The following is a 27,125-nucleotide window of genomic DNA, read 5'->3' on the forward strand; positions in this document are numbered from 1 at the left end:
AATGTATTACATACAAGCAATGTAGAGTCGCACAAAAGCTTTCCTTATTTGAAGCTAGCGGGTTAGATACAGTAGCTGGTGATATAGGGGTCACAAAGCTTTATATGTGATAAGGTTATCATAACTAATTTTCATACATTATTGCATGCGGTAAATTAAGTCCAATTCACAAAACAATTATGCGATATTTGCCAAAAAATAAATAAAAAACATGCCAGTAAATATTGCATAAAAAGCTCTTAAGTCCAATTCAGAAATGGACCAGAGAGTAAGGTCTTCCTATCTTAACCTTTTGGGGAGGAAAATCATAGTAATCTAAATATACACATCTTTTATATAAGGGTGTAGGTAAGGGTTAATTTATCTGTCATATATTTTTATTTGGCATATAAGTAATATGTGTACCAGGTATTATTGAAATATCTCTAGGCGTACAGAAGTTATGTGGGAACATACATTTCCCATTGCTTTGCATGGGACTTTAAACAAAAACCCCGATCCTCACAAATGGGGGTAGTTAAGGGATAAATTAACTATCCTATAGTTTATTTAAGCCATGAATAAGCACTGCGAAACGTCGGTTATCCTCCTGTTTCTGTTGCTGTGATCTGGTATGTTTTTGCTGTTCGTTTAAATAAAGACAACCTGTTTGGTTTGGAGTGCGGCCATCCATCCTTCATTTTAAGTCAATGCTTGCCTAGTGCTCTGCCAGCACCCTTGGAATCCTACACCTGTGTATGACCCTATAGCAGACCCACCTTGAGCGGTGATTTTCCTTATCCTATAGTTTAAGTGGACATATAAGTAACATGTGACCAAGTGTTATCAAAATATCTACAGTCATTTGGAAGTTATGCAGTAACATGTATTTCCCATAGAGTTGAATGGGACTTTAAAGAAAAACCCCGACCATGGCAAATGGGGGTGGGTAAGGGTTAAACCACCCATCCTATGTTTGTTGCTGACATATAAGTAACATGTGTGCCAAGTTTCATGTTAATATCTTTAGCCGTTTGGACGTGATACTGGAACATACATACACACGTTGAGTTTTATATATATAGATTGCATGCGGTAAATTAAGTCCAATTCACAAAACAATTATGCGATATTTGCCAAAAAATAAATAAAAAACATGCCAGTAAATATTGCATAAAAAGCTCTTAAGTCCAATTCAGAAATGGACCAGAGAGTAAAAAAGCATGTGATAATTACCACCAGGGTTTAGGTGGTGGCATCACATGCAGTATTTGTCAAAAAATACCAGACCCCCAGGCTGTTTGACATATAGCTGGATGCTAAGGAGCGGGCAAAGAACCCGGCAGCCGGGTCCTTAACAACCGTTGACTCATTGAATGTAATAAAAAATGACGATAATTAAAAATGCTAAATACAAAGACAGCGTGCCATCCCCCATTCACATGAAAAATGTTAACCGGCATGGGGTCCCCCAAAATCCATACCAGACCCTCATCCGAGCATGCAGCCTGTCAGGTCAGGAAAGGGGGCAAGCGACCCCCACCCCAAAGCACATTGTCCCCATGTTGATGAGGACAAGGGCCTCATCCCCACAACAATGGCCAGTGGTTGTGGGGGTCTGGGGGCAGGGGCTAATTGGAATCCCGGCCCCCCTATGTGAATGAGTAATAAAAACACACACACACAGTTTTTGACAATTCCTTAAAAAAATAAAAAAAAGTGTCCCCAACGTAAATCTACCATCAATCACGCTGCCTGCCGCCCCCTGGACCTGAAAAAAAACAAAACAAAAAAAAGACCTGGTGGTTCCTGCCCCTTGCAATGTCACGGATCGATGCATGCTGGGGGGGGGGGCACCAGGTGACGTAGCCAGGTGGCCCACCCTTACCTATATAAGAAATGTTAGATGCCGGAGCCTGCAGTAGGCAGTCCGCCTTCATCAAAAACCCCCACTGAAGAGCGCCAGAAAGGACCATAGGTATAAGATGCAAATCCACTGTAAGGTGATCCAATGACACCAGTGAATGTAGTAAAAACAGGAAGTTTATTAAGAAACAGTTTAAACAATAAATGATGTATAATTAGCAGCCATGGTAGGCAATAGTAAAATAACCACACTGAAAATCAGAGCAAAGAAGAACTCACTCGGTGGACGTTCTCATGTGGGAAGCCGTCTGTTCCTCCGCTAGGCAGGGTTGTGCTGCAATTTTGTGAGCCGAGGTGCTCTCCAGGGATAGCAGTGTGAAGGTGGAAAAGCAACCCAGATGGAAGGAGGAGGACCGCTGTACCTGGCCGGAAACTCCTGTAGAGGTGGGCAGATGGAATCCGGAAGACAGCTTCACTGAGAGAGTGGATCGAAGCCGACAAGAGAGCAGTGGGGGGCAGCCCGGGTGTGACGTCAAACCATAGGTGTGCGCAGCCTATGGCATTAGGGTGTGCACCCTAAAGCTCAAACACACACTACACACTCACGATGTTCATTCAGAAAGGGAAGGGGTTGGTAAATTATATATTTACTGGCCCTTTCCCCCACTCACCCTAAAACATCCTGCAGCAACAGCTGGCAGGAGAGGAGGGAAGAGAAGAAAAAGAGCGGAGGGCGCACCGACCTCGTGTGATACTGATAAAAAATATTTATTTAAATGATAAAATCAATGGTTATACTCACACTTTAGGAGTTAAAAACAGGCTTTAAAAATGAATACAGCAGGTATCCAGCGTCGTCAGTGGAACATGAGTGATCAATTGGACCAATCAGTGGAAGTAAAAGCTGACGCGTTTCGGGGGCGTACCCCTTTCCTCAGAGCTGACAGGATCAGCTCACAGGATCTCATTAGTATTGAGTACTACTGTTATTTGCACCCTCCACCACTAGAGGGCGGACATTGAGATCCACCATCTAACACTCTGCCACCATAGAGTCGCAGTGACGTCACAGCCCCTATGTTGCAGAGTTTGGAGCAGGTTGCCTCCCGTCTGCACATAGGGAGAATGTCCACTGACAGCTTACGCAGCGCGCGCTATGTCGCGAATGCGGGGCGCGCGCGGCACGCGCGCCGCGAACAGCACGGCGCGCGCATGCGCACAAACCGCTGGAACGCACTGCTGTCCTGGTTGGCTGGCGTGCGTTCCAACGGACTCACATGGAGTTGTGGCATCTATCGAGTGGGGACAAGCGCAAAGGGGCAGTCAGGTAAGCCCCCACTAACTCTTCATTTGGGGTCTTTTCATGGGAACACTCCTCCACATGCCTGGCATGGGATCAGGCTGCTAGCCATGAGGATAACTAATTAGATACACATTTTGGCCAAAGATGGGAGCCAGTGCACATTTGTAACGACAGTCTCAGTAAAAACAACATACACCGCATGACTGTTCTGAGACCACCCCCATACAAGAGACTGGTGTTCTGAGGTTATAGAGGTGTGGCCCCTGATAAAACAGCCCCCCCCCCTCCCCTCTATCTGGGAGGAGTATACCCAGATAGCCACCTATCATCTGAGGTCTTCCTGCCCACTTGTGGGCGTGTGGCTATGTGCATTTGTGAGTGTGTATGTATATTTAGTCCCACAATCACCACGGCAAGGGAGCACTGCAGACCACGTCAGCTCTGAGGAAAGGGGTACGCCCCCGAAACGCGTCAGCTTTTACTTCCACTGATTGGTCCAATTGATCACTCATGTTCCACTGACGACGCTGGATACCTGCTGTATTCATTTTTAAAGCCTGTTTTTAACTCCTAAAGTGTGAGTATAACCATTGATTTTATCATTTAAATAAATATTTTTTATCAGTATCACACGAGGTCGGTGCGCCCTCCGCTCTTTTTCTTCTCTTTTATAGTTTTATGAATACCAACGATTCTGAGGAGGGCTGCAAGACTCTAGATGATTACTTTTAATCGAACTGCACCACTGCATAGCATTTCCTTCTAAAATATCAGAGCGCAGGAGACTTGTTCTTGTATAGGAGAGGAGGGAAGCCAGCAGTGCTTCGGGGGGAGCCAGGTCAGTAGGGGGAATCTCTACTACACTGGGTGATTAGGGTGTGCCTGGGCACACCTGGCACACCCTGTGCGCATGCCTATGAGTCAAACACACTTGACAAAAGGCCACGCCTGAAACAAACCTTACTGTGAGTTCTGCATAAGGATAAAGTTGTTCTGCATCTAAAAACTCTCTTTTTTGATGGAGGTGATGTCAACCTTTCACCTGTACGAGGACACTGTGCTTCCTGTCCACATCTTGGATGTAGTCAGGGTGATTAGGGTATACCCCAATGCCACAGCCAGGTTTTGTTAGACAAAATAAAAAGAATATACTGCGCTGTGTATATACGTAAATACAGGAAATTAGCTGCCAACACAGCTGTAGACAAAAGCAAAAGATGTGAATATGAAAAAGTGTAGCGCTTATTTTCGTATATGAGTTTGTTATACCCACATGAATGGTAGTAAACAAATCCTTGAATGTATAACTAATCAATTAAATTAAATAACACCACATGCTAAGAACAATCAAAATCACTGAATGTACAGATACCACTTATCAGTGAAATTTTTTGAAAAAAAGAGGTGGGGAAGAGTCCAAAAATTTGACAAACTACAAACAACAACAGTCCAAAGGTGTAGACAAAATCTAGCAGATTGGAATAGGGGATCCCACATAGGTGCAACCATCTAAATGGAATAGCGGTCAGAAACACTACCACCGATAATAGGAGGATGCTTACCAGATGTAGATGACTTAGAGAGGCATATACCACCTAAGTCACAAAGGCTTATGTGGTCAGTCAACACAATGGGTACAGCTGGTCCTGAATACAACCGGCGACTTGACACAGGTAGTCTGGAAGCTTCAATATACACTCAGAAATGTATAGCGTGTAATTTTGTTGGGGCCAGAGACTCGGTATTCAATTGTCATGTGTAATATAAAAACTCACATAGCGTGATACCGTTGAGAGCAGTATTTATTAATGTAGCGCTGCCCCCAAAGGAGCCGCTGATTTGTTTTTGGGACGGCATATTGAGTTACCCTAATGTGGCGTATGGGTGCAGTTGGAGAACAAAGCAGTGAGCGAAGGTCCAGACAGTGAATAAAAGGGTTTTCCAATGCTTTATTCCAGGCCAAACACGGCCAACATCAACATTAAGTAATGAAGGAAAGAGAGAACCTTGCAGTGTCAGGCCTAGATATTAATTGAGCAGTACTTGCTCAATAGAGTACCAAATATTATTTGTCGCCACTCTAGTTGGAGTGGGTAAAGTGCCCCCGGACAGACCCCTCTCACAAGCCTGGCAGCCAAAGTGTCACTTAGGATTTTCTGGGAGGAACAGATCTCTCTCACAGACCTGGCTCTAGGGCCTCTGCCACAGGCCAATTACTTTAGGTGAGCTAGATGGATAAACGGAGCGAATCCTCCCAGTAGGTCTTTGCATAGGTCACCGGATGACAGCAAAACTTACCTGTCAGCATTACGGTCACCAGATCCCCGATTGGTTTGTTCAAGCCCTGTTGGACAACCTGCCTCCGGGTTCTCCTCAAGCCGACCCCCCAATCGATTAAGTAAGTCACTGGAGTCCCTTTTTACCTCCGGATGAGGGTTTGTGAAGACTGCAATTCTGGCCTGGTGGGCCTCGCTGGCGGGGTCCATGGATGTGCGCACCCTGAAGGTGGATGCCGCACCTGGAATCGGGAAACTTGCTTAGCACATGACACCTGTCACAGATATACCCCTCCTCAGCATGCCTTGCGAGGGAGAAACTTCTCTGATTGGCTGCTGGGGAAAGTTGCTCTGCCAGAACCCCACTGGTGCCAACTGCTGGCCAGGGATGGTATTGCATCCCTGGAGCACAGACTGACCCAGTGGACGTTTCTGGAGTGACAAAAGTCCCAATTTTAGCAAATTTTGAATGGGAGTGACAAATCTCCCATTCCCCACTAACTTTAGCGTAGTGCCCATACTGAAAGTAAGGGGGGCGCTACATTAAAAAAAAATGTATAGAAATGAACACTCACATTTTAGAAGTTCATCATAGGCATATGGTATAGGTAAAAGAGCGATGTATGTAGGTGGGTCCAACCGACGCGTTTCACCTAAACAGTCGTCATCTGGGGTGTGGACCCCCCACATCTACATCGCTATATAAAGATCATTTGACCCGAATTGGAATGACCTCGGAAGTGTTATGACATCACTTCTGGTTTCTAGAACCGGAAGTGACGATCATGGAACGAAACGACCGAATTTAATATAAAAATATTGGTTATAAGAAGGGAGTGAGTCCAAATAATAATAATGTTTAGGCTGCATTCACACCTAAGCGACAGCCGCGTTCGCGTGTAGCGGCAGATTTGCCGCGAGTACAAATGTTTCAATTTTTTTATTTTTTTTCCTAAAAGTATTCCCATTGCTGTCTATGGGAAAACGCGCCTGTCGCGTGAAAAAAAGGGTCCGGGACTTTTTTTCAGGCGACAGGCGTTGCGCGTCTATGAGATGTGAACCATCTCCATAGACAGCATTGGGAATTCTCCCCTCTAGCGGCAGAAGCGTCCCGCGTCGGGCGTTTTGTCGCTTAGGTGTGAATGCAGCCTTAAAGGGATGACCTAATTTAGCTATCATCAGCCATGCAGGACTTATAAAGAAGCTACGAGCGCCATTTAATGGATATGGAAACGCTATCCAAACCTTGCTATGAAAGCGAGGCTGGATTTCACTTTGTTTTTTTTTACTTTATATTTTATTAATTTTATTTTAATTTGCATCTACATAATAGAAAACAAAGAACAGTATACATTTCCTTCCCCAGTGGAAATATACTTTACAATATCCCCTCACCCAAGTCTTACTTTTAATTTCCCTATATCACTTTGTTAGTTTGAACTTTTTCCACTCTTCCCATCTCTTGGCAAACTCCTTTCTTGTATCCTTCTGACATCTTCTTAAATATTCCATTTTCCTTATCTCTTCTATCCTGTCTAGCCAATAGACATGTCCAGGGTTCTTCGGGTAGCTCTATCTTAGTGATCTCTTTAATATAACTCAGCACATCCTTCCAATAGATCCCTATCTTAGGGCATTGCCACCATATGTGTGCCACTGTTCCCACTTGCCCATACCCTCGCCAACACTCCGTTGTTTGATCTACTTGATATTTCCCTAAGATATCAGGGGTTTTATACCATCTTGTTATGCATTTGTAGTTCATATTCACAGGTTTTGTAGGACAGGCCCCCTGTTTTTGTATGCAGAGGGCCCATGTAGGAGCATTGCAGCATCAACAGTTCCCCACACACGGCTCATGTATAAGGTAAAGTCTACAGGATTGGATATATCAGTTTGTAAATGGATAGAAAACTGTCTAAAAGACAGAATTCAGAGAGTCGTGGTTAATGAATCTTACAATGATATTGGGTCTGAGATCAAAAGTAACATTTCTGTCTTTGCAGATGACACCAAGCTATGCAGTGCAATAACGTCCTTACAGGATGTCTCCAATTTGCAAACCAACCTCAATGCTCTGCCTAATTGGGCGACTAAGTGGCAGATGAGGTTTGATGTTGATAAATGTAAAGTTATGCACTTGGGGGGGCTAAGAATATGCATGCATCATACATACTAGGAGGAGTGCAACTGGGGGGATCCGTAGTGGAGAAGGATCTGGGGGTTTTAGTTGATCATAAGCTCAATAATGGCATGCAATGCCAAGCTGCGGTTTCCAAAGCGAGCAAAGTCCTTTCTTGTATTAAGAGAGGTATGGACTCCAGAGAGAGAGAGAGAGAGAGATCATTTTGCCCCTGTACAAATCATTAGTAAGACCTCATCTGGAATATGCAGTCCACTTTTGGGTACCAGTTCTCAAATAGGATTTCGGGGAACTGGAGAAAGTGCAGAGAAGGGCAACCAAACTGATAAGAGGCATGGAGGAACTCAGCTATGAGGAAAGATTAGAAGAACTAAGGGCCAGATTCACAGCAGAGATACGTCGGAGTATCTCAGATACTCTGTCGTATCTCTCAGAGTATCTATGCGGCTGATTCATAGAATCAGTTACGCATAGATATCCCTTAGATCCGACAGGTGTAATTGTCTTACACCGTTGGATCTCAGGATGCAATACCGCGGCCGCCGCTGGGTGGAGTTTGCGTCGTATTCCAGCGTCGGGTTTGCAAATGAGGTTTTACGGCGATCCACAACGGTTTTTCGCGTTCGGTACGTCGTCGCTAGTATAGTTTCCCGTCGCAAAGTTAGTCATCGTTTTACCTGCCCTAACTTTACACAGCCCATGTTAAAGTATGGCCGTCGTTCCCGCGTCGAATTTCAATTTTTTTTTTCTTGCGTAAGACGTCCGGGAATACGAAAGTACGCTACGCACGTCGCCGTTCGAAAAAATTACGTCACTTCGCGCAAAGCACGGCGGGAATTTCAAAACGGAGCATGCGCAGTAGGTCCGGCACGGGAGCGTGCCTAATTTAAATGGCACACGCCCCTTTGAATTAGGCGGGCTTACGCCGGAGGCCGCCGGCGTAAGTTTTCACGCAAGTGCTTGGTGAATCAGGCACTTGCGATGAAAACTTGCGGCGGTGTAACGTATCTACGATACGTTATGCCGCCGCGATTCTACGTGAATCTGGCCCTAAATGTATTCACTCTTGAGAAGAGGAGAATAAGTAGGGATATGATCCACATGTACAAATATATAATGGTATAATATAGTGAACTTGGTGTTGAGTTATTCACTTTACGGTCAACACTGAGGACTAGAAGGCACTCTTTACGTCTAGAGAAAAAGAGATTTCATCTCCAAATAAGGAAAAGTTTCTTCACAGTAAGAGCTGTGAAAATGTGGAACAGACTCCCTCTAGAGGTGGTTCTGGCCAGCTCAGTAGATTGCTTTAACCACTTGCTTACTGAGCACATACACCCCCTTCCTGCCCAGGCGAAATTTCAGCTTTCAGCACTGTCACACTTTGAATGACAATTGCGCGGTCGTGTGACGTGGCTCCCAAACAAAATTTATATCCTTTTTTCCCCCCACAAATAGAGCTTTCTTTTGGTGGTATTTGATCACCTCTGCGGTTTTTATTTTTTGCAATATAAACAAAAATAGAGCGACAATTTTGAAAAAAAAAAGTTTTTTTTAACTTTTTGCTATAATAAATATCCAATTAACCACTTGCCGCCCACCAATGACAAATTGATGTCGACAAAAGTGGTTGTAAAATCCTGAGTGGACGTCATATGACGTCCTCAGGATTTTGAGCCGCTGCGCGCCCCCGGGGGCGCACGTCGCGGCGATCGTTTTTGCAGGGTGTCAATCTGACACCCCGCAACACCAATCAAGGTAAAGAGTCTCTCACGGAGACTCTTTACCACGTGATCAGCCGTGTCCAATCACGGCTGATCACAATGTAAACAGGAAAATCGGTAATCGGCTTTTCCTCAGTCGCGTCTGTCATGAGTAGAGGAGAGCCGATCGGCTGCTCCTGTGACAGGGGGGGGGGGTTTGTGCTGATCGATTATCAGCACAGCCCCCCCGAGGATGCCCACTGGACCACCAGGGATGCAAAAAAAAAAAGTATGCCACCCTAGACCACCAGGGATGTCAATGACACAAAAAATGGATGCCAATCAGTGCCGCAATGGATGCCAACTGATTGGCAGGCATTGTTTGGCACTGATTGGCATCCATTAGTACAACACATACGACAGTGCCCATCTATGCCCATCCGTGCCACCTATAGGTGCCCATCCGTGCCGCCTATCCGTGTCACCTATCCGTGCCCATCCGTGCCACCTATCCGTGCCGCCTATCCGTGCCCATCTGTGCCACCTATCCGTGCCGCCTATCCAAGCCCATCCATGCTGCCTATTCGTGCCGCCTATCAGTGCCCATCCGTGCCGCCCATCAGTGCCGCATATTAGTGCCCATCAATGCCACCACATCAGTGCCAACTCATCAGTGCCCATCAGTGCCGCCTTATCAGTGCCCGTCAGTGCAGTACCATCAGTGCCTATCAGTGAAGGAGAAAACTTACTTATTTACACTGTTTTATAACAGAAACAAAAAAATACTTTTTTTTCCCAAATTTTCGGTCATTTTTTATTTTTTTTTGCAGAAAATAAATATCCCAGAGGTGATCAAATACCACCAAAAGAAAGCTCTATTTGTGGGTACAAAATGATAAAAATTTAGTTTGGGTACAGTGTAGCATGACCGCGCAATTGTCATTCAAAGTGCAACAGCGCTGAAAGCTAAAAATTGGTCTGGGCGGGAAGGTGTATAAGTGCCCTGTATGGAAGTAGTTAAAAAAAATATATATATATATATTTTCTCAGTTTAGACCGATACGTATTCTTCTACATGTAGCGGGGTCATCCTGTCAGAGTCTGATGACAGTCCATCCCCGCCGGAACTTTATTCACGCTTGTACTTATGTAAGATGCCTTTAAGAAAGTCATGCATTGTGGGATTGCAAGTAGTGGGAGATATGGACTCCATTGACTCTTAGGAGAAACAGACTACACATCCTACAATGCCCTGCAGCATTGGAACATGTGACACCTCCGCACAGACTTATCGGGGAGGTTACTTAAGGAAAGGGCGCAACTGATCTCGCTCTCTCGGGACCTGCATCTCTCCTCTGCGGAGCTGCTGACACAGCCCAGCCGTGCGACTAGGCCAGAGGCCTGGGCCTAAATCCACCGAGAGACCAGCCATCCGGAAGGAAGCAAGACTCCAGTTTCCAGCCCGTGTTCCCGGAGATCGGAGAGGCAACCCAGCTGACAACTGAAACAGTGGAGAACCCTCGTCCGTGATCCTTGTGCTGTGGAGCAGTGACTTACCAACACGCCTTCTGAGAGGAACTCAGGCGGATCGGCCTGTCGGGTGAGAGAGCACATGCTCAACTTCTAACTCTCCCTTTAGACAGACACTTTAGAGCCACCTCACAGGCCGGAGACGCGTGTTTAGCCTGCGGCTGAAGCTTAGAGGCCCTGTTAATTGTTTAGCGCCAACGTTTGCTGTTCCAGATACTTTGTTGTGTAGTCTCTTTCACTGATTGCCACCCTTGGATTACAAATTCTAATGTGCACCAACCGGCCGCAACGCGGATATTAACTGTCTGTAGGATTGCCCGCTAGAGGGTGCTCGCAAGCATAGACTGCCTACCTTAGTTTAAGTTAATGGTACCATTCTTTAGTTTAGGTCTTTATCTACTTATATTAATTGCTGATTCCTGCAAGGGCCTTTGCAGAATCATAGTGAGTTATTACCTAACAGTTGTTTGTGATTTAAATCTATGCTTGTCTCTTAAGTTCACATACAGTAAACTTATCCTTTAACTTAGCCTACAAAATAGGGGATAGAATTATGACTTTTTTTATTTTACTAGTAATGGCGGAGATCTGCGATTTTTGTCACGACTGTTATATTACAGGGCACACATCGGACACTTTTGACACATTTTTGGGACCATTCACATTTATACAGCAAACAATAATATAAATATGCACTGATTACTGTATAAATGTGACTGGCAGGGAAGGGGTTAACACTAGGGGAGAGGAAGGGGTTAATGTGTGCCCTGCATAGTGTTTCTAACTGGGGGGGGGAGTGACTGGGGGAGGTGACCGATGGTTATCCCTATATACAAGGGACACACCATCGGTCTCCTCTCCCTGGCAGGACATGGATCTCTGTGTTTACACACAGAGATCCATGTTCCTGTCTCTGTGACTGCCGATCGCGGGTGCCCGGCGGCCATCGGCAGCCCCCCAGTGGCTGAAGGCCAGAGGCCGTATATAGACGGCCTCCCGGCAATTAACATCCACATTGCGGCCGAAGAGTCTGGCTGGCGGGAAGAGGTTAAGAAAGGTCTGGATACTTTCCTAAATGTACATAATATAACTGAGTACTAAGATTTGTAGGTAAAGTGGATCCAGGGCCTCTCGGGGGTTCAGGAAGGAATTTTTTCCCCTGCTGTAGCAAATTGGATCATGTTCTGCTGGGGTTTTTTGCCTTCCTCTGGATCAACTGTGGGTATGGAGTTGGCTGTATGGGATTGTACTGTTTTTTCATTTGTTTGTTTATTTTTTTTGTGGTTGAACTGAATGGTCTTTTTACAACCTGACTAACTATGTAACTGCTCTGCTCCCACACTGGATGTGGCAAAACATTGTACAATAATATGCCATTAGACCAGGGGTGGGGAACCTGCGGCCCGCGGGCTGCTTGCGGCCCACAAAATCATTCCATCTGGCCCCCCCCGTGCCGCTGAGTGTGTGTCTGCGGAGCTGTCAGAAGGAGCCGATGTTTACCTTGTAGTTCCGGCTCCTTCTGACTAGGGGTGCAACGGATCGTCATCGATCCGTGATCCGAACGGGTCACCCCGTTTGGATCGGCACACCCCGCGATCCGCGGAGCGCTCCAGAGCCTCGGCCTAGGAAAGTCCCCGGCTTCGGCCTAGCTCCGGAGCGGTGGCCATCTTGGTACACCCGGCAGCGGCCCTCCTCTCTGTTCACACCCACAGAGGAGGAGGAGCCCGCGCTCGAGGGAAACACACGCCGCTGTCTGAGGTCTGCACTACTGTGGGGGTTACTGTCTGAGGTCTGCACTATTGTGGGGGTTACTGTCTGAGGTCTGCACTACTGTGAGGGTTACTGTCTGAGGTCTGCACTATTGGGGGGGTTACTGTCTGAGGTCTGCACTACTGTGGGGGTTTCTGTCTGAGGTCTGCACTACTGTGGGGGTTACTGTCTGAGGTCTGCACTACTGTGGGGGTTACTGTCTGAGGTCTGCACTACTGTGGGGGTTACTGTCTGAGGTCTGCACTACTGTGGGGGTTACTGTCTGAGGTCTGCACTACTGTGGGGGTTACTGTCTGAGGTCTGCACTACTGTGGGGGTTACTGTCTGAGGTCTGCACTACTGTCGGGGTTACTGTCTGAGGTCTGCACTACTATGGGGGTTACTGTCTGAGGTCTGCACTACTGTGGGGGTTACTGTCTGAGGTCTGCACTACTGTGGGGGTTACTGTCTGAGGTCTGCACTACTGTGGGGGTTACTGTCTGAGGTCTGCACTACTGTGGGGGTTACTGTCTGAGGTCTGCACTACTGTGGGGGTTACTGTCTGAGGTCTGCACTACTGTGGGGGTTACTGTCTGAGGTCTGCACTACTGTGGGGGTTACTGTCTGAGGTCTGCACTACTGTGGGGGTTACTGTCTGAGGTCTGCACTACTGTGGGGGTTACTGTCTGAGGTCTGCACTACTGTCGGGGTTACTGTCTGAGGTCTGCACTACTATGGGGGTTACTGTCTGAGGTCTGCACTACTGTGGGGGTTACTGTCTGAGGTCTGCACTACTGGGGGGGTTACCGTCTGAGGTCTGGACTACTGGGGGGGTTACTGTCTGAGGTCTGCACTACTGTGGGGGTTACCGTCTGAGGTCTGCACTACTGTGGGGGTTACTGTCTGAGATTTTTTTTTTTTTTTTTGCTGATCCGAAAAATGATCCGATCCGTGACTCCTGATCCAAGGAACGATCCGAACCGTGAGTTTTTATATCCGTTGCACCCCTAGTCCTAGTGAAGTATATAAATAAAGATTATACAAAAAAAAGTTTGACCAAATATAACAGGCTAATTTTTAAGTTGATCATTTTGTACGGCCCCCGAATGATATTACAAAAATCCAAATGGCCCTTGGCAGAAAAAAGGTTCCCCACCCCTGCATTAGACACTAGTTTCTGGTTGTTTCTGGTAACAGCACACTATCAGGCTGGTAAGTGCAACTTCTGCAGGTGGCAATAAACCCAGTTTGTGATTATCAAAAGCAAAGCTGTTGTCCTCCAATGAGCACAGAGAAAAGGATTTTACATTGAGTACAACAAAGTCTTAGTCTAACTCTCCAGGTCACTGTTAATACTTATTTCCACATTATTTACTCACTCTGCTGTGCTGAATGCCAGTTGAAAGTTCTGTCTTCTATTCTTGGGGTCAAGAGACTCATAGTCAAATGCGTCAGGGAAGAAGGCCAATATAAGAGCACAGAATGCAAGGCCATTGCTCCAACTGCTGGAAAAATTCTGAATATTTACTCCCTGAGAAATGAGAAGAAAAAAACAAGACTATGAGGAACAGACAATAAAGCATTTAGTTTTTAAAGATCCTAAATGTCTAAAAGTATGTCTTTGTAACCACTGTTAAAGCACCTTTATTCTTTTTTTTAATGTCTGAAATAAGTTGATGGGGAATTATCTATCCACGGTATTTTCCATATTATATACAGGTACTGTATGTCTATTTTGTTTTTCAGTCACATTTTATTTTATTAGGAAGTTATTTATTTTTGAATAATGCTGCATCTTTCTAAAATATGACTGTGTCTAAAACTAAGGCCCCTTTCATGCGGACGGCTGTTCTGCCGCAGTTAAAAGCATGTTTATTTTCTGTGAAATTCAAGACTCCAGGCACAGCGATCAGCTGCATTTGTACACTGTGATTACCTGCATTTACATGCGTTTTCATGCGGCTGCGTTTAGCTGCGGTTTGCAAATTTAGTCATTCCCATAGTAACCCTTTTATTTACTTTTTTGGTCCCTTGAATCAACCCATGATGCATTTTGGTCCTCTGCAAAACATCTATTTCCTGTGTCTTTGTTCAGTGCCTGAGTGTGGGTTGGAGTGAGAGGAGTGATCAGTGTTTTGAGATCTTTTGAAGATGAATGCGTATACGAGTAGTTTGCTCGCAATGCTCATATTGCTGCTCATAAGGATGAGGAGGAGAAGAGTGATCCAGTGTAGGAGACGTCCCCGTCGTTACTGGGTCCATCCCTTAACCTCACAGCGATCGGCTACTTTGCCCTCATGTTCGCTTGTTAGGTGAACTGAGCACTCACAGGGACAAGTTCTATAATCACACAAGGATGTTGGTGGCAAGCTTTGATGAACTGTTGGGACTTGTAAGAGGACGCCTGAGCAGAAGCAGGACCAACATGAGAAGAAGTAATAGTGCAGAAGAATGCCTTTTTGCTACTTTAAGGTGGGTTTTCCATACAGTTGTATGCAAAAGTTTAGGAACACTTGACAATTTCATGATTGTCATTTATAAATATTTGGGTGTTTGGATTAGCAATTTCATTTTGATCTATCAAATAACTGAAGGACACAGTAATATTTCATTTCTGAAATTTGGTTTATTGGATTAACAGAAAATGCGCAATACTAAATACAAAACTAAATACTAAATACAAAACTAAATTAGACTGGTGCATAAATTTGGGCACCCCAACAAAACAATCACATCAATATTTAGTAGAGCCTCCTTTAGCATAGACGCTTTCTATAGCCTGTAATGAGTGTCTGGATGAATGTATTTTGGACCATTCCTCCTTACAAAAGCATGCATGGACAGCCCGCTTCAAATCACCCCACAGATGTTCAATGATATTCAGGTCTGGGGACTGGGATGGCCGTTCCAGAACATTGTACTTGTTCCTCTGCATAAATGATTTTTAGCAGTGTTTTGGGTCATTGTTTTGTTGAAATATCCAGCCCCGGCGTAACTTCAACTTTGTGACTGATTCCTCAACATTATTCTCAAGAATCTGCTGATATTAAGTGGAATCCATGCGACCCTCAACTTTAACCAGATTCCTGGTACCGGCACTGGCCACACAGCCCCACAGCAAGATGGAACCTCCACCAAATTTTACTGCGGGTAGCAAGTGTTTTTCTTGGAATGTGGTGTTCTTTTGCCGCCATGCATAACGCCCCTTGTTATGACCAAATAACTCAAAAAAATGTTTTATCAGTCAACAGCACCTTATTCCAAAATGAAGCTGGCTTGTCCAAATGTGCGTTTGCATACCTCAAGCCACTCTCCCATACAGCTTCTCCCTGTGCAAAGTGCACTGAATTGTTGAAGGAAGCACAGTGACACCATCTGCCTTTGCCTCTCTAATATTTTATGTGGCCTGCCACTTCTGGCCTTAACAAGAACTGTGCCTGTGGTCTTCCATTTCCTCACAGTGAACACTGACAGCTTATAGCTCTGCGATAACTTTTTGTAGCCTTCCCCTAAACCATAATGTAGAACAATCTTTGTTTTCTGGTAATTTGAGAGTTGTTTTGAGGCCCCCATGTTGCCACTCTTCAGAGGAGAGTCAAAGGCCCGGATTCACAAAGCACTTACGCCGACGTATCTCGATATACGCCGCGTAAGTGTAACTATGCGCCGTCGTATCTGTGCGCCGTGCCCACAGAACTAGATACGCCTGAAAATAGGCTTCATCCAACTGACGTAACTTTCCTACGCCGGCGTATCGTTGGCGCATATTTACGCTGGCCACCTCATTGCAAATATGCAAATGAGGGAGATACGTCGATTCACAAATGAAGTTGCGCCCGGCGCATAATATACGCGGTTTGCGTAAGGCTTACGTCCGGCGTATAGTTATTCCCCATCTATGAGGCGCAACTCAAGCAAAGATATGGACCAGGGAACAGTCGTCGTATTTTACGTCATTTACGTAGTAGTACGTGAATAGGGCTGGGCGTAGGTTACGTTCACGTCGTAAGCAGTGATCCGCCGTATCTTAGGGAGTAGTTTTGACATGATTCTGAGCATGCGCACTGGGATACGTCCACTGGACGGCGCATGCACCGTTCGTTTTAAGTGCTTCTATGACGCTTGGCCCATCATCTGCATGGGGTCACGCCTCATTAGCATGGCTCACGCCCACTACCACCTACGCTGGCTTACGCTGCATGCAAATAAAGGGATCACGTCGAATCACGTCGAATATACTGCCTAAGACACGACGGCTCAATGCCTACGACGTGAACGTAACCTACGCCCAGCCCCATTCACGTACGACTTACGTAAACAACGTAAAATACGATGGCTGTTCCCTGGTCCATACCCTAACATGACTTACACCTGCTTTGAGGCTTAACTTTACGCCGGTTGTACGCCTTACGTAAATGGCGTAGATTACTGCGACGGGCGTAAGTACGTTCGTGGATCGACGTATCTCGCTCATTCACATAATCGACGCGTAAATCAATGGAAGAGCCCCTTGCGGCCAGCGTAAATATGCGCCCAAGATACGACGGCGTAGGAAACTTACATTAGTCGTATAAAGCCAAAATTCAGGCGTATCTTACTTGCAGAATCAGGCGCATAGATACGACGGCGCATCCGTGCACTTACCCGGCGTATCAGTAGATACATCGGCGTAAGTGCTTAAAGATTCCGGGCCAGAGTCTGCATATTAGCTGAGTGCAGAGCTGCAGAGCTTAAATTTTAAAACAGAGAAAACTGCTCTGGTCTTGGAGATTCAAAGAGGCTCTGTGGCTTGGAGATTCCTCAGATATATGGGTGGGACGGGATCTCAAACCCTGTGTCCAGAGCTTATAGATTGCCTGCAGGGTGTGTGCCCAGGTGCACACAGCCCATATAATGAAGGACTGGTCAGAGCAGATGAGGAGAGGAAGGTGGAGTTGGAGCAGTGGCTGCTTGTGAGCGTCTCTGTGTGAAGATAGATTCTGTGTGCGTCCAAGAAGCTCAAAGCTGTGTGCGTTGAAGGGCTTCAAGCTGTGTGTGACCAAGAAGCCAGAAGCTGTGTGCATTGAGGGGCTTGAAGCTGTGTGTGTTTAACCACTTAAGACCCGGACCTTTAGGCAGCTAAAGGACCCGGGCAGTTTTTGCGATTCGGCACTGCGTTGCTTTAACTGACAATTGCGGTCATGCGACGTGGTTCCCAAACAAAATTGGCGTCCTTATTTCCCACAAATAGAGCTTTCTTTTGGTGGTATTTAATCACCTCTGCGGGTTTTATTTTTTGCGCTATAAACCAAAATAGAGCGACAATTTTGAAAAAAAATGCAATATTAAATATATGCAATAATAAATATCCCCCAAAAATATATAAAACATTTTTTTCCCTCAGTTTAGGCCGATACGTATTCTTCTACCTATTTTTGATAAAAAAAATAAAAAATCGCAATAAGCATTTATCGATTGGTTTGCGCACAATTTATAGCGTTTAGAAAAAAAGGGGATAGTTTTATTGCATTTTTATTAATTTTTTTTTTTACTACTAATGGCAGCGATCAGCGATTTTTTTCATGACTGCGACATTATGGCGGACACTTCGGACAATTTTGACACATTTTTGGGACCATTGTCATTTTCACAGCAAAAAATATATATATATATATCACAGCAGCAATGTTTCTGGCATCACTCCCCAATAGATGGCATTATTTTTCAGCCTTGAAATGTATTTGTCGTGCCTTGCAGTTTCTTTATTTTTTTGTTCCTTACCTTATATGTGTAGCAAAGTATCACTTTCTATTTGATTCAAAGACTACTATTTGCAGATATTGAAGGAACTCAGCTCCCTCCGGTGGCCAATTGTTGGATAGCCACCTTCTATTTAGTTTTGCACTGGTACAGCAAGGAATGTTGGGAAACGAAGTACAGGGAGAGAAAGACTCCATTGCCCTGGTTAGTTGATAGACTACTCTACCCAGAGAGCAACTGTGCAATCCCAGAATGCTTTGCACTCCGCACAGCCTGCTGGGGAAGGTAATTTAAGGAGGACGTGTTTGGCACGAGCTCTCGGGACCGCCTCTTCAACCCAGGAGGATGCCTGTGTGAGGTGTCTCTCCGGAAATCTAGGCCAGAGTCTTGAGACCTACCCACGCCTGTGCGGATCACCATCAGAAGAGAGAGGATCCCTGACTGAGTAATCCGACGTTGTCCCAGTGCATCGGTGACCTGTGAGAGGACCAGAGACTGTAAGTGCTGGAAGGACTGTGGATCGGGGTTTGCAGACGGAGCAATCGTGAAGGACAAGGCCTGATTTGGTTGGGTGAGACGGGCACCTGCCCAAGCTTACTGAATGTATTGCAGGAGGGAGGGTGGATCGTTTAGACTCGCCATTGTGGTTTGACTACCTGGCTCCTTTTCCTCAGTTATTTGTTCCCATTTGGATTACAAATTAATCATGGTGCACCAACGCATGCAACTGAAATACGTGTGAACAATTAAGAACGATCGTATTAACGTTTGATCTGATTAACCAAACTACATTAGTAAGGTATAATATTTAAAGACTGCCTGTTAGGCAAAGTAAACTGTTGATATCCATTTACTTTGTCTTTGGCTAAGCACTTGGTTATATTGATGCAAGAAGGACCCTTCAGACTATGTGATGGCTGGATACCGGAAGCTCAGAATCTTCTCAGGAAGACAGCCAGTGCCCTCAGCGGAAGATGGGTTTGAAGAGTGGTTGGATTGTGCCACTCAAGCTTTGAAGGAATGGGAGATCCCTGAACTGCAGAAGAAACAAAGTGTCACAGAGAGCTTGAGGGGCCGTGCCTTAGAGATCATACCTAACTTAAAGCTCAGTAAGAAGGATTGTACTGCACAAGACTACCTGAGCGCCCTCCAAAATGTGTATGGTCGTGCTGAGAAAGTTACTGAACTCCTCTACCAATTGGAGCACTGTTACCAGAAGGAAGGAGAGAAAATGGATACTCTAAAGGTTGATGAGGCCCATACACGACAAGTTTTACGGGGTGTCCAACCTTTAAACCCCATTGCCCTTGTACTGCGAACCCGGCAGGGTGGGGGTATTCTAAAATATCATGACTTAATCCGACGGGTAATAGAAGAAGTCATGCTGGACAATAAAAGGAGCACCCAGAAGTTCGAACCCACTGCTAGAGTCAGAACGATCGGTACTGACAAGGGTGACACTCAGGTGGAACTTTTGAAGGCTCAGGTGTCTCAGTTGATAGAAATGGTTTCCGCCCTGACAAGCCAGGCAACTATGTTACCCAGCAGAAATGCCCCAGGAGAGTCCAAGAAACATCTCAGTTCCAACACTGACTCACCAAAGAAGTCCATGAGATTACTGACCTGCTTCAACTGTGGAGGAGTCGGCATGTTAGGGAAGTGTGTCCAAGTCCAGAGAAAGCTGCAGCACAGTACCGCAAGCCAGCAGAAAACTCCAGAGGGCCCCACTGAAGGAGTCAACCGGGTGTCCAAAAGTCTCAGCTGACTCCAAGACATTCAACGACGCAAGGAGACAACACCTGGGATACAAATCTTTGCCAAACGCCCCCGTTGTTGCCTCTGAGCGACCCAATGCTTCCCGTCCCATGACCCAAACTGCCAAATGGCGGGAGATCAGTATACATCAGACCCAACAAGGGTCCAGACTCAATAAAAGTCAAAAGAAGAGAGGAGTAAGAGTACGGACAGCAGAACCAAACAAGAAGGTCACTCAAAATAAATTTCCTGCCAAGTTAGTGGGGCCCTCCCCTTCAGTTTCAATCCAAGTAGAAGGAATCTACACCAAGGGCCTCCTTGACACTGGAGCCCAAGTGACTCTTCTTTATAGAGACTTTTATGAAAGACATCTAAAACACCTGCCGCTGCGCAAGCTGGAAGAGCTGGAGATATGGTGAATTGGGACTCAAAACTTCCCTTACGATGGTTACCTGCCAATCAAGCTAACCTTTGACCCCTCAGTGGCAGGAGGGACAGAAACTTTTGACACTTTGGCGGTAGTCTGTCCTCGCCCACTGGGAGCTGAGAAAAATTCCCTTCATCATTGGGACTAACACCGACTTAGTCAGGAGACTCTGACACCTCTGGTCCAAGAACAGGGTACCCCATCTACAAGAGTGCACCCAATGTTGGGACAGGCTTACCAGCATCTAGTACTGGAACGAGAAGCCCTTGCTGATGGAGTTGGCAAGATCTGGTGACTGGACAAAACGGAGAGGATACTACAGCCTCATCTGGAAACAGCCAGGTCACTTTGTTGTTCTGGAAGCGGATCCAAGGAAAAAACATCAGGGGATAGAAGTGATCCCTGAAGTGGTCCCATTGAAAGCCCTGCAAAGGAACCACGGGAAGGTCTCCGTGAGCATCAGAAACCAGGGGCGGATTAACAAGGGGGCTGATTGAGCTGCAGCTCCAGGCCCCTTTCTCAAGATAGGCCCATTTGCCCAAAAAAAAAATAAAAAAAATAAAAAAAGATCGACTTTGGGGGGTTGTAGCTCGAAGACCAGAGGTCACAGAAACCTCACATTTGGGGGGTAAGCATTTGAAGACCTACCCCACAACTGGTCAAAATATGGGACAGCTATCATTTATGGTTCCAGAGATACAGGCCTGCTTGCACAGCCTGTCAGAAGCTACATTCAGAGCGGCCAATATAAATACAAGCTGACACACTGCAGCAAACTGATAGGATCACAGTGCTTATAATAATTATTTGTATATTACTCATGGTAATTAACCCCTTACCACCCAGGCCAATTCTGACACTTCTCTACTACATGTAAAAATCATCATTTGTTTTTTGCTAGAAAATTACTGTATGGTGGTCTTTGCACTTTTTATGTTGCACGGTGTAGAGCTGCACGATTCTGGCTAAAATGAGAATTGCAATTTTTTTGCTTAGAAGATAGATCATGATTCTCTCACGATTCTTGCGGCGTAACATCATCTTTCACATTAAAACAAAAAAACAAACAAAAAAAAAATGGGCTAACTTCACTGTTTTGTTTTTATGGTTTTTATTATTCATTGAAGTTGACAAATGCATGTGACATAAAATATTGCAGCAATAGCCATTGTATTCCCTAGAGTCTCTGCTAAAATATATATAATGTTTGGCGGTTCCAAGTAATTTTCTAGCAAATAATATTACTTTTTAATTTAAGAAACAAGTGTTGGACTTTTAGTGGTTAAATTTAGTTACAATGTTAGTTAGTTACAATGTTTCATTTTGTTTACAAACTTCGCAGACTGCCCAGATTTTTTCTTTACACACAGAAGTGTATCCCTTTGATCTAAGAAGGAAGCATTAGTTACAATGTTTCCTGTTAAAAACTTGGCAGACTGCCCAGATATTTTCTTTTGATAGCTGAAAGTCTCTCCACTTGTTATATGAAAGAATCGTCAAACTCTGCATTGGAGGTTGTCAGGGGGGTTGAACTGAGATCACAATTTTTTTAATGATTAATTGTGCAACTTTTTTTTTATTCATTAAAAAAAACACTAGTTAGTTAAGTAAGCACAATTTTTTTGGTATCGTAAGCGATGCTTTAAAAAATTTTTAGGTTACATGTTTAGAGTTACAGAAGAGGTCTAGTACTAGAATTATTGTTCTTGCTCTAACAATCGTGGTGTATGTGTGTATCTGGCTCTGATACTACCAGTGCCTACCCAGCCACTGACTAGTATCTCTCCCCAGCCTGTCCCCACACACCCTCTCACCTGCTGACCTGTGGATGGGGGAATCACTCCTGCAGTGTTATTGTGTTCTGCCAGTGCGTACAATGATCAGTGTTGCTAACTATAGCTGGCAGCACTGATTGTTTTGGGAAAAACCTAACAGGCAGGTTGTACTCAAGTCGATTAATAGATTGACTTGTGTAAAACCAGCTAGCCCATACATAGATTGACTATGGCTGGTCTCTGCATAATTGGCGTCATTTCAATCCATGTATGACCCGCTTAACCACTACGCAGTCCCTAAATATCCTTCCACTTCTGTACATAGTGCTCACTGTCATACTCTCCACACTCCTCTCCTGTACATAGTGCCCACTGTCATACTTTCCACACTTCTCTCCTATACATAGTGCCCACTGTCATACCCTACACACTCCTCTCCTGTGCATAGTGCCCACTGTCATACCCTCCACACTCCTCTCCTATACAGAGCGCCCACTGTCATACCCTTCACACTCCTCTCCTGTACATAGTGCCTGCTGTCATATACTTCTCTCCTGTACATAGCGTTCACTGTCATACCCTCCACACTCCTCTCCTATACATAGTGCCCACTGTCATACTCTCCACACTCCTCTCCTATACAAAGGGTTCACTGTCATACCCTCCACACTCCTCTCCTATACATAGTGCCCACTATCATACCATCTATATTCCTCTCCTGTACATACTGCCCACTGTCATACCCTCCACACTCCTCTCCTGTACATACTACCACATCATACCCTCCACACTTCTCTCTGGTACATACTACCCTCTGTCATACCCCACACTCTTCCTGTACATACTGCCCATTGTCATACCCTTCACACTCCTCTCCTGTACATAGTGCCTTTTGCCGTACCCTTTGCACTCCTCTCCTGTACATAGTGCCCACTGTTAGACCCTCCACATTCCTCTCCCTCACTTGCACATACTTCCCACATATATACCGTCCATACTCCTCCCCTATGTCGCTTACCTACAAAAACAGTTCTTTAAAATTATACTGAATACCCTCAATGTTACCAGCTCTAGAATAGACACACTTTTGTTAGTTCAACTAAAGGAAATCTCAGTTCTCATATTTGTTCTGCCCCATTATTAGCACTCCTTTAATTTTGTGATTACTACTATGATGTATAGAGGAACATCGGGGATCTCAGCTACTCTAAATATAGCACTTATATAAAAAATTGTCCCTGAAAATATTTTTTAAATGTTGGCAACTGTGCACTTAGGCACTGCCCAAGGAGTACTGGGTCAGTAGGGGGCCCCATGAGAGGCTCCTGGGATCCTGTGATAATAAAGCGGTAGTAAACTTTCCTGACATTACTACTTTTTAGAGGCCCTGGGGTAGGTTATGCCACAACGTACAAGTATGCACAGCATATTAGCACATTAGTGTACACTTAAATTTTCAGACTGAGCCCTCCAGTGCTGCGCTGTGATGAATCAGGCGGGGCCCGGGCGCTTACATCTTCACCCGGTCTTCCTTCTGGGTTCTGTGCCATTGGTCACTTGCCTTGGCCGGGCTGCGTTCATGTCATTCCCACGCATTTATTTATTATTTATAAAAGGCCCCACCAAAATCCTCAGCACCAGGCCCATGATGTTCTTAATCTGGCCCTGTCATAAACACTATAACCATACCTGTGAAGGTACCGGACAGAATGCTGTTAGGCCAGGTGAATCCTGCCACCCCAGTGGGCCCATCTGATTGGAAGAAGGAAGAGGGGGCTGAAGCTGCAGTGGAGAAGCTCTGTACAGGACACGCAGCTCTCCCACTGGAATGCAAGGAGAGGACCAAATCCCAATTGTGGCTAGATGGCAGAAGATATTCTCCAAGGATGAATATGACATGGGGTGTGCGAGAAGTGCTATTCGCAGGATCCTCTTAGAGGAGGACAAACCGTTTAGGAGAGAGAGTAAGACGGTTCCTCTGGGCGACCTAGAAGATTTACGTGAACAGCTAGAGTAGCTCAAAAGGACAGGAATCATTTGAGAGTGTAGGAGTCCTTATGCCTCCCCAATCGTGGTAGTTCGAAAGAAGAATGGGTCCTTGAGGCTATGTCTAAGCACTAGTTTCAGTGCGAAACATGTCAGTTACCAGGTTTTATTTTAATTTTAATAAAGGCTACCATTTTGTTCAGAGTGCGGCTGTCCAGAAACAGCTTTTTGTTCCTTCCTTGAGGCTATGTATCGACTACCGAACCTTGAACCGAAGAACCATTCCTGACCAGTATACTACCCCTCGGATAGAAGACGCCCTACAGAGTCTATCAGGGGCCAAATGGTTCAGTGTTATGGATCTAAAGAGTGGGTATTATCAGATTCCCATGCACCCTGAAGACAGGGAAAAAGACAGCTTTTATTACCCCAGTAGGATTCTTTGAGTTCAACCGCATGCCTCAGGGCCTGTCAGGACCCCCGGCCACATTCCAAAGACTGATGGAGAAAACAGTAGGGGACATGAACCTGATAGAAGTACTAGTGCAGGGATGTCCAAACTTTTTTCAAAGAGGGCCAGATTTCATGAAGTGAACATGCATGGGGGCCGGATGAAAAAAAAAAAATCCAGGAACATATTACAATAAAGGCTGTCTGTCAACTTTTTTGTTTGTTTCAATGGTTTTTTATTACACGTTTAAGTCAACATACAAACGTTCACGTTCAAATAATAGTCACAACCAGGATGCAGCAAGAAAACTTGTCTGCACTAATGTGAAGGGTGAAACTGAGATCTGGACTGCAGCACATAGGCCAGGTCTGGGTCAAAGGCAGTGGTTTTGATGCGCAAAATGTCACGCAGGTGAGAGTCACTTAATCTTGTCCTCACGCGGTTCTTGTTAAAGTTCATAACAGAGAATGTCTTCTCACACATGTATGTTGAGCCAAACAAGCTCAGCATTTTCTTAGCCAGTGTTCGAATCTCTTGAAACCGGCTCTTATCCAATTGGCGGTAAAAGTTCACAAGAGAGAGCTGTTGGTGACGACTGCGTAACTCGCTGTCACAATGCAGATCAATGAGCTCGAGCTGCAGCTGATCTGGAGCATTATCTGGGTCAACAGAGAATGGAGAGGAGAAAAGGCTCATCTCCTTTTCAATAGCTGAAAAATCCTGAAAGCGCCGTTTAAACTCCCCAGACAGAGATGTGATGTCTGCTGCATATCTGCTCATTTGTGCACTGATGTTGTCCTGTGGAAAACTGTTCATTATTTCCTGCAACGCTGAAAAATGTATGAGATTGGGCTTTGTTTGTGACAACTGCCTTATGAAAAGTTGCAGCTTTGTTCCAAAGGCTTTGAGGTGTGAATAAAGCTGATTCACCGCTGCATCTTTCCCCTGAAGACTTGTGTTCAGTACATTCAGATGCTTTGTAATGTCAACTAGAAACCCCAAATCAGCCAGCCAAATCGGATCAGATAGTTCTGGCATCGGTTGTCTTTTTGTTTCCAAGAATTCTCCAATTTCCTTTCTGAGAGAGTAGAAACGCTGCAGTGCAGACCCCCGACTGAGCCATCTTACATCGTTGTGATATACAACATCTTCATATTCAGCCTGGATGTCCAGTAGAAACTGTTTAAACTGGCGGTGGCACAGGGCTTTAGAGCGAATAAAATTAATAGTCTTTACCACTGGTTTCATAACATGGTCATATTTCAGATGTTTAGCACAGAGAACTTGTTGGTGAATGATACAATGGAGTTTAATAGCTTTTCCTCCTTCTTCGATCACCTTGTTACAGATTAGGGTTGCCAATCCACTTTGTTCACCAGCCATGGCAGGTGCCCCATCAGTAATAATACCAGCAAGTTTGTTCCAAGGCAGTTTCATGTCATCTATGGCGGAACTAACAGAAACAAATAAATCTTTACCTCTTGTTTGGTCCGTAAGGCTCTGGAGGTCAAGTAGCTCTTCAGTCACATTCATTTCATCGTCCACCCCTCTCATAAAAATCAGCAACTGAGCCGTGTCAGATAGGTCTGTGCTTTCATCACAGGCTATTGAAAAGAAGTCAAAATCCACTCCTTTGGATGTCAACTGTCTTTTAATATCTGATGAAATCTCTTCAATTCTCCGTGCTACAGTATTACGAGCCAGGCATATGTTGGCAAACTCTTGCTTCTTCTCGGGACAGATATACTCCACCATTTTCATAACACACTCTTTGATAAAGTCACCCTCAGCAAAAGATTTGCAATTTTTAGCAATTAACGTTGCCACCTCATAGCTAGCCTTTGTGGCATTTTCATTTGACTCACGGGCTCTTGTGAAAAATCGCTGTTGCGACATTAAAACAGCTTCAAGTTGCTTCAACTTTTCACTGCGGTCACTCCCTGTCAGCTTGTCATATGTGCTATGTCGCGACTGGTAGTGTCTCTTGACATTAAATTCCTTATAAACAGCTACAGTCTCTTGGCATATCAGACAAACACAGTGATTCCTTATTTCAGTGAAGAAGTATTCCACTTTCCACTTGTCCTGGAAGCGGCGGCCCTCACTGTCAACTTTCCTTTTCTTGTTTACAGTCGCCATTTTAGAAATAGACCAGAAGGGGAAGGGATTGTGTGAGCGCAGCGTCAGAGGTTTTGATTTAGGCGGGTTCGTCCGATACACCAATACACTGCCCAACAGGTATATCTTTGGATATATCTCCTCTTTGGCTCCGTTCAGGGGAAGGATGAGCTCAGTTCAGTACAAATAATTTATTTTCTATCCTGAGAAATCTGGCCTTTATCACTTCTGTGGCAAGGATGAGCTATATATATATATATATATATATATATATATATATATATATATATATATATATATATATATATATATATATATATATATA

General features: G+C 45.0%; 1 protein-coding gene across 3 annotated transcripts in view; it reads right to left on the minus strand.

Moving 5' to 3' along the window:
• The window catches only part of SMTNL1 (smoothelin like 1), a 148,038-nt gene that overhangs the window by 49,580 nt on the left and 71,333 nt on the right, over positions 1-27,125 (minus strand). For all 3 annotated transcript variants that reach the window (XM_040320798.1, XM_040320801.1, XM_040320799.1), the window contains exon 4: positions 13,929-14,080. In XM_040320798.1, the coding sequence (XP_040176732.1) occupies positions 13,929-14,080 (152 nt within the window). The remainder of the gene's footprint in view (positions 1-13,928; positions 14,081-27,125) is intronic.

Source organism: Rana temporaria, chromosome 8, assembly GCF_905171775.1.
Source record: "Rana temporaria chromosome 8, aRanTem1.1, whole genome shotgun sequence".
Classification (NCBI taxonomy): Eukaryota; Metazoa; Chordata; class Amphibia; order Anura; family Ranidae; genus Rana; species Rana temporaria.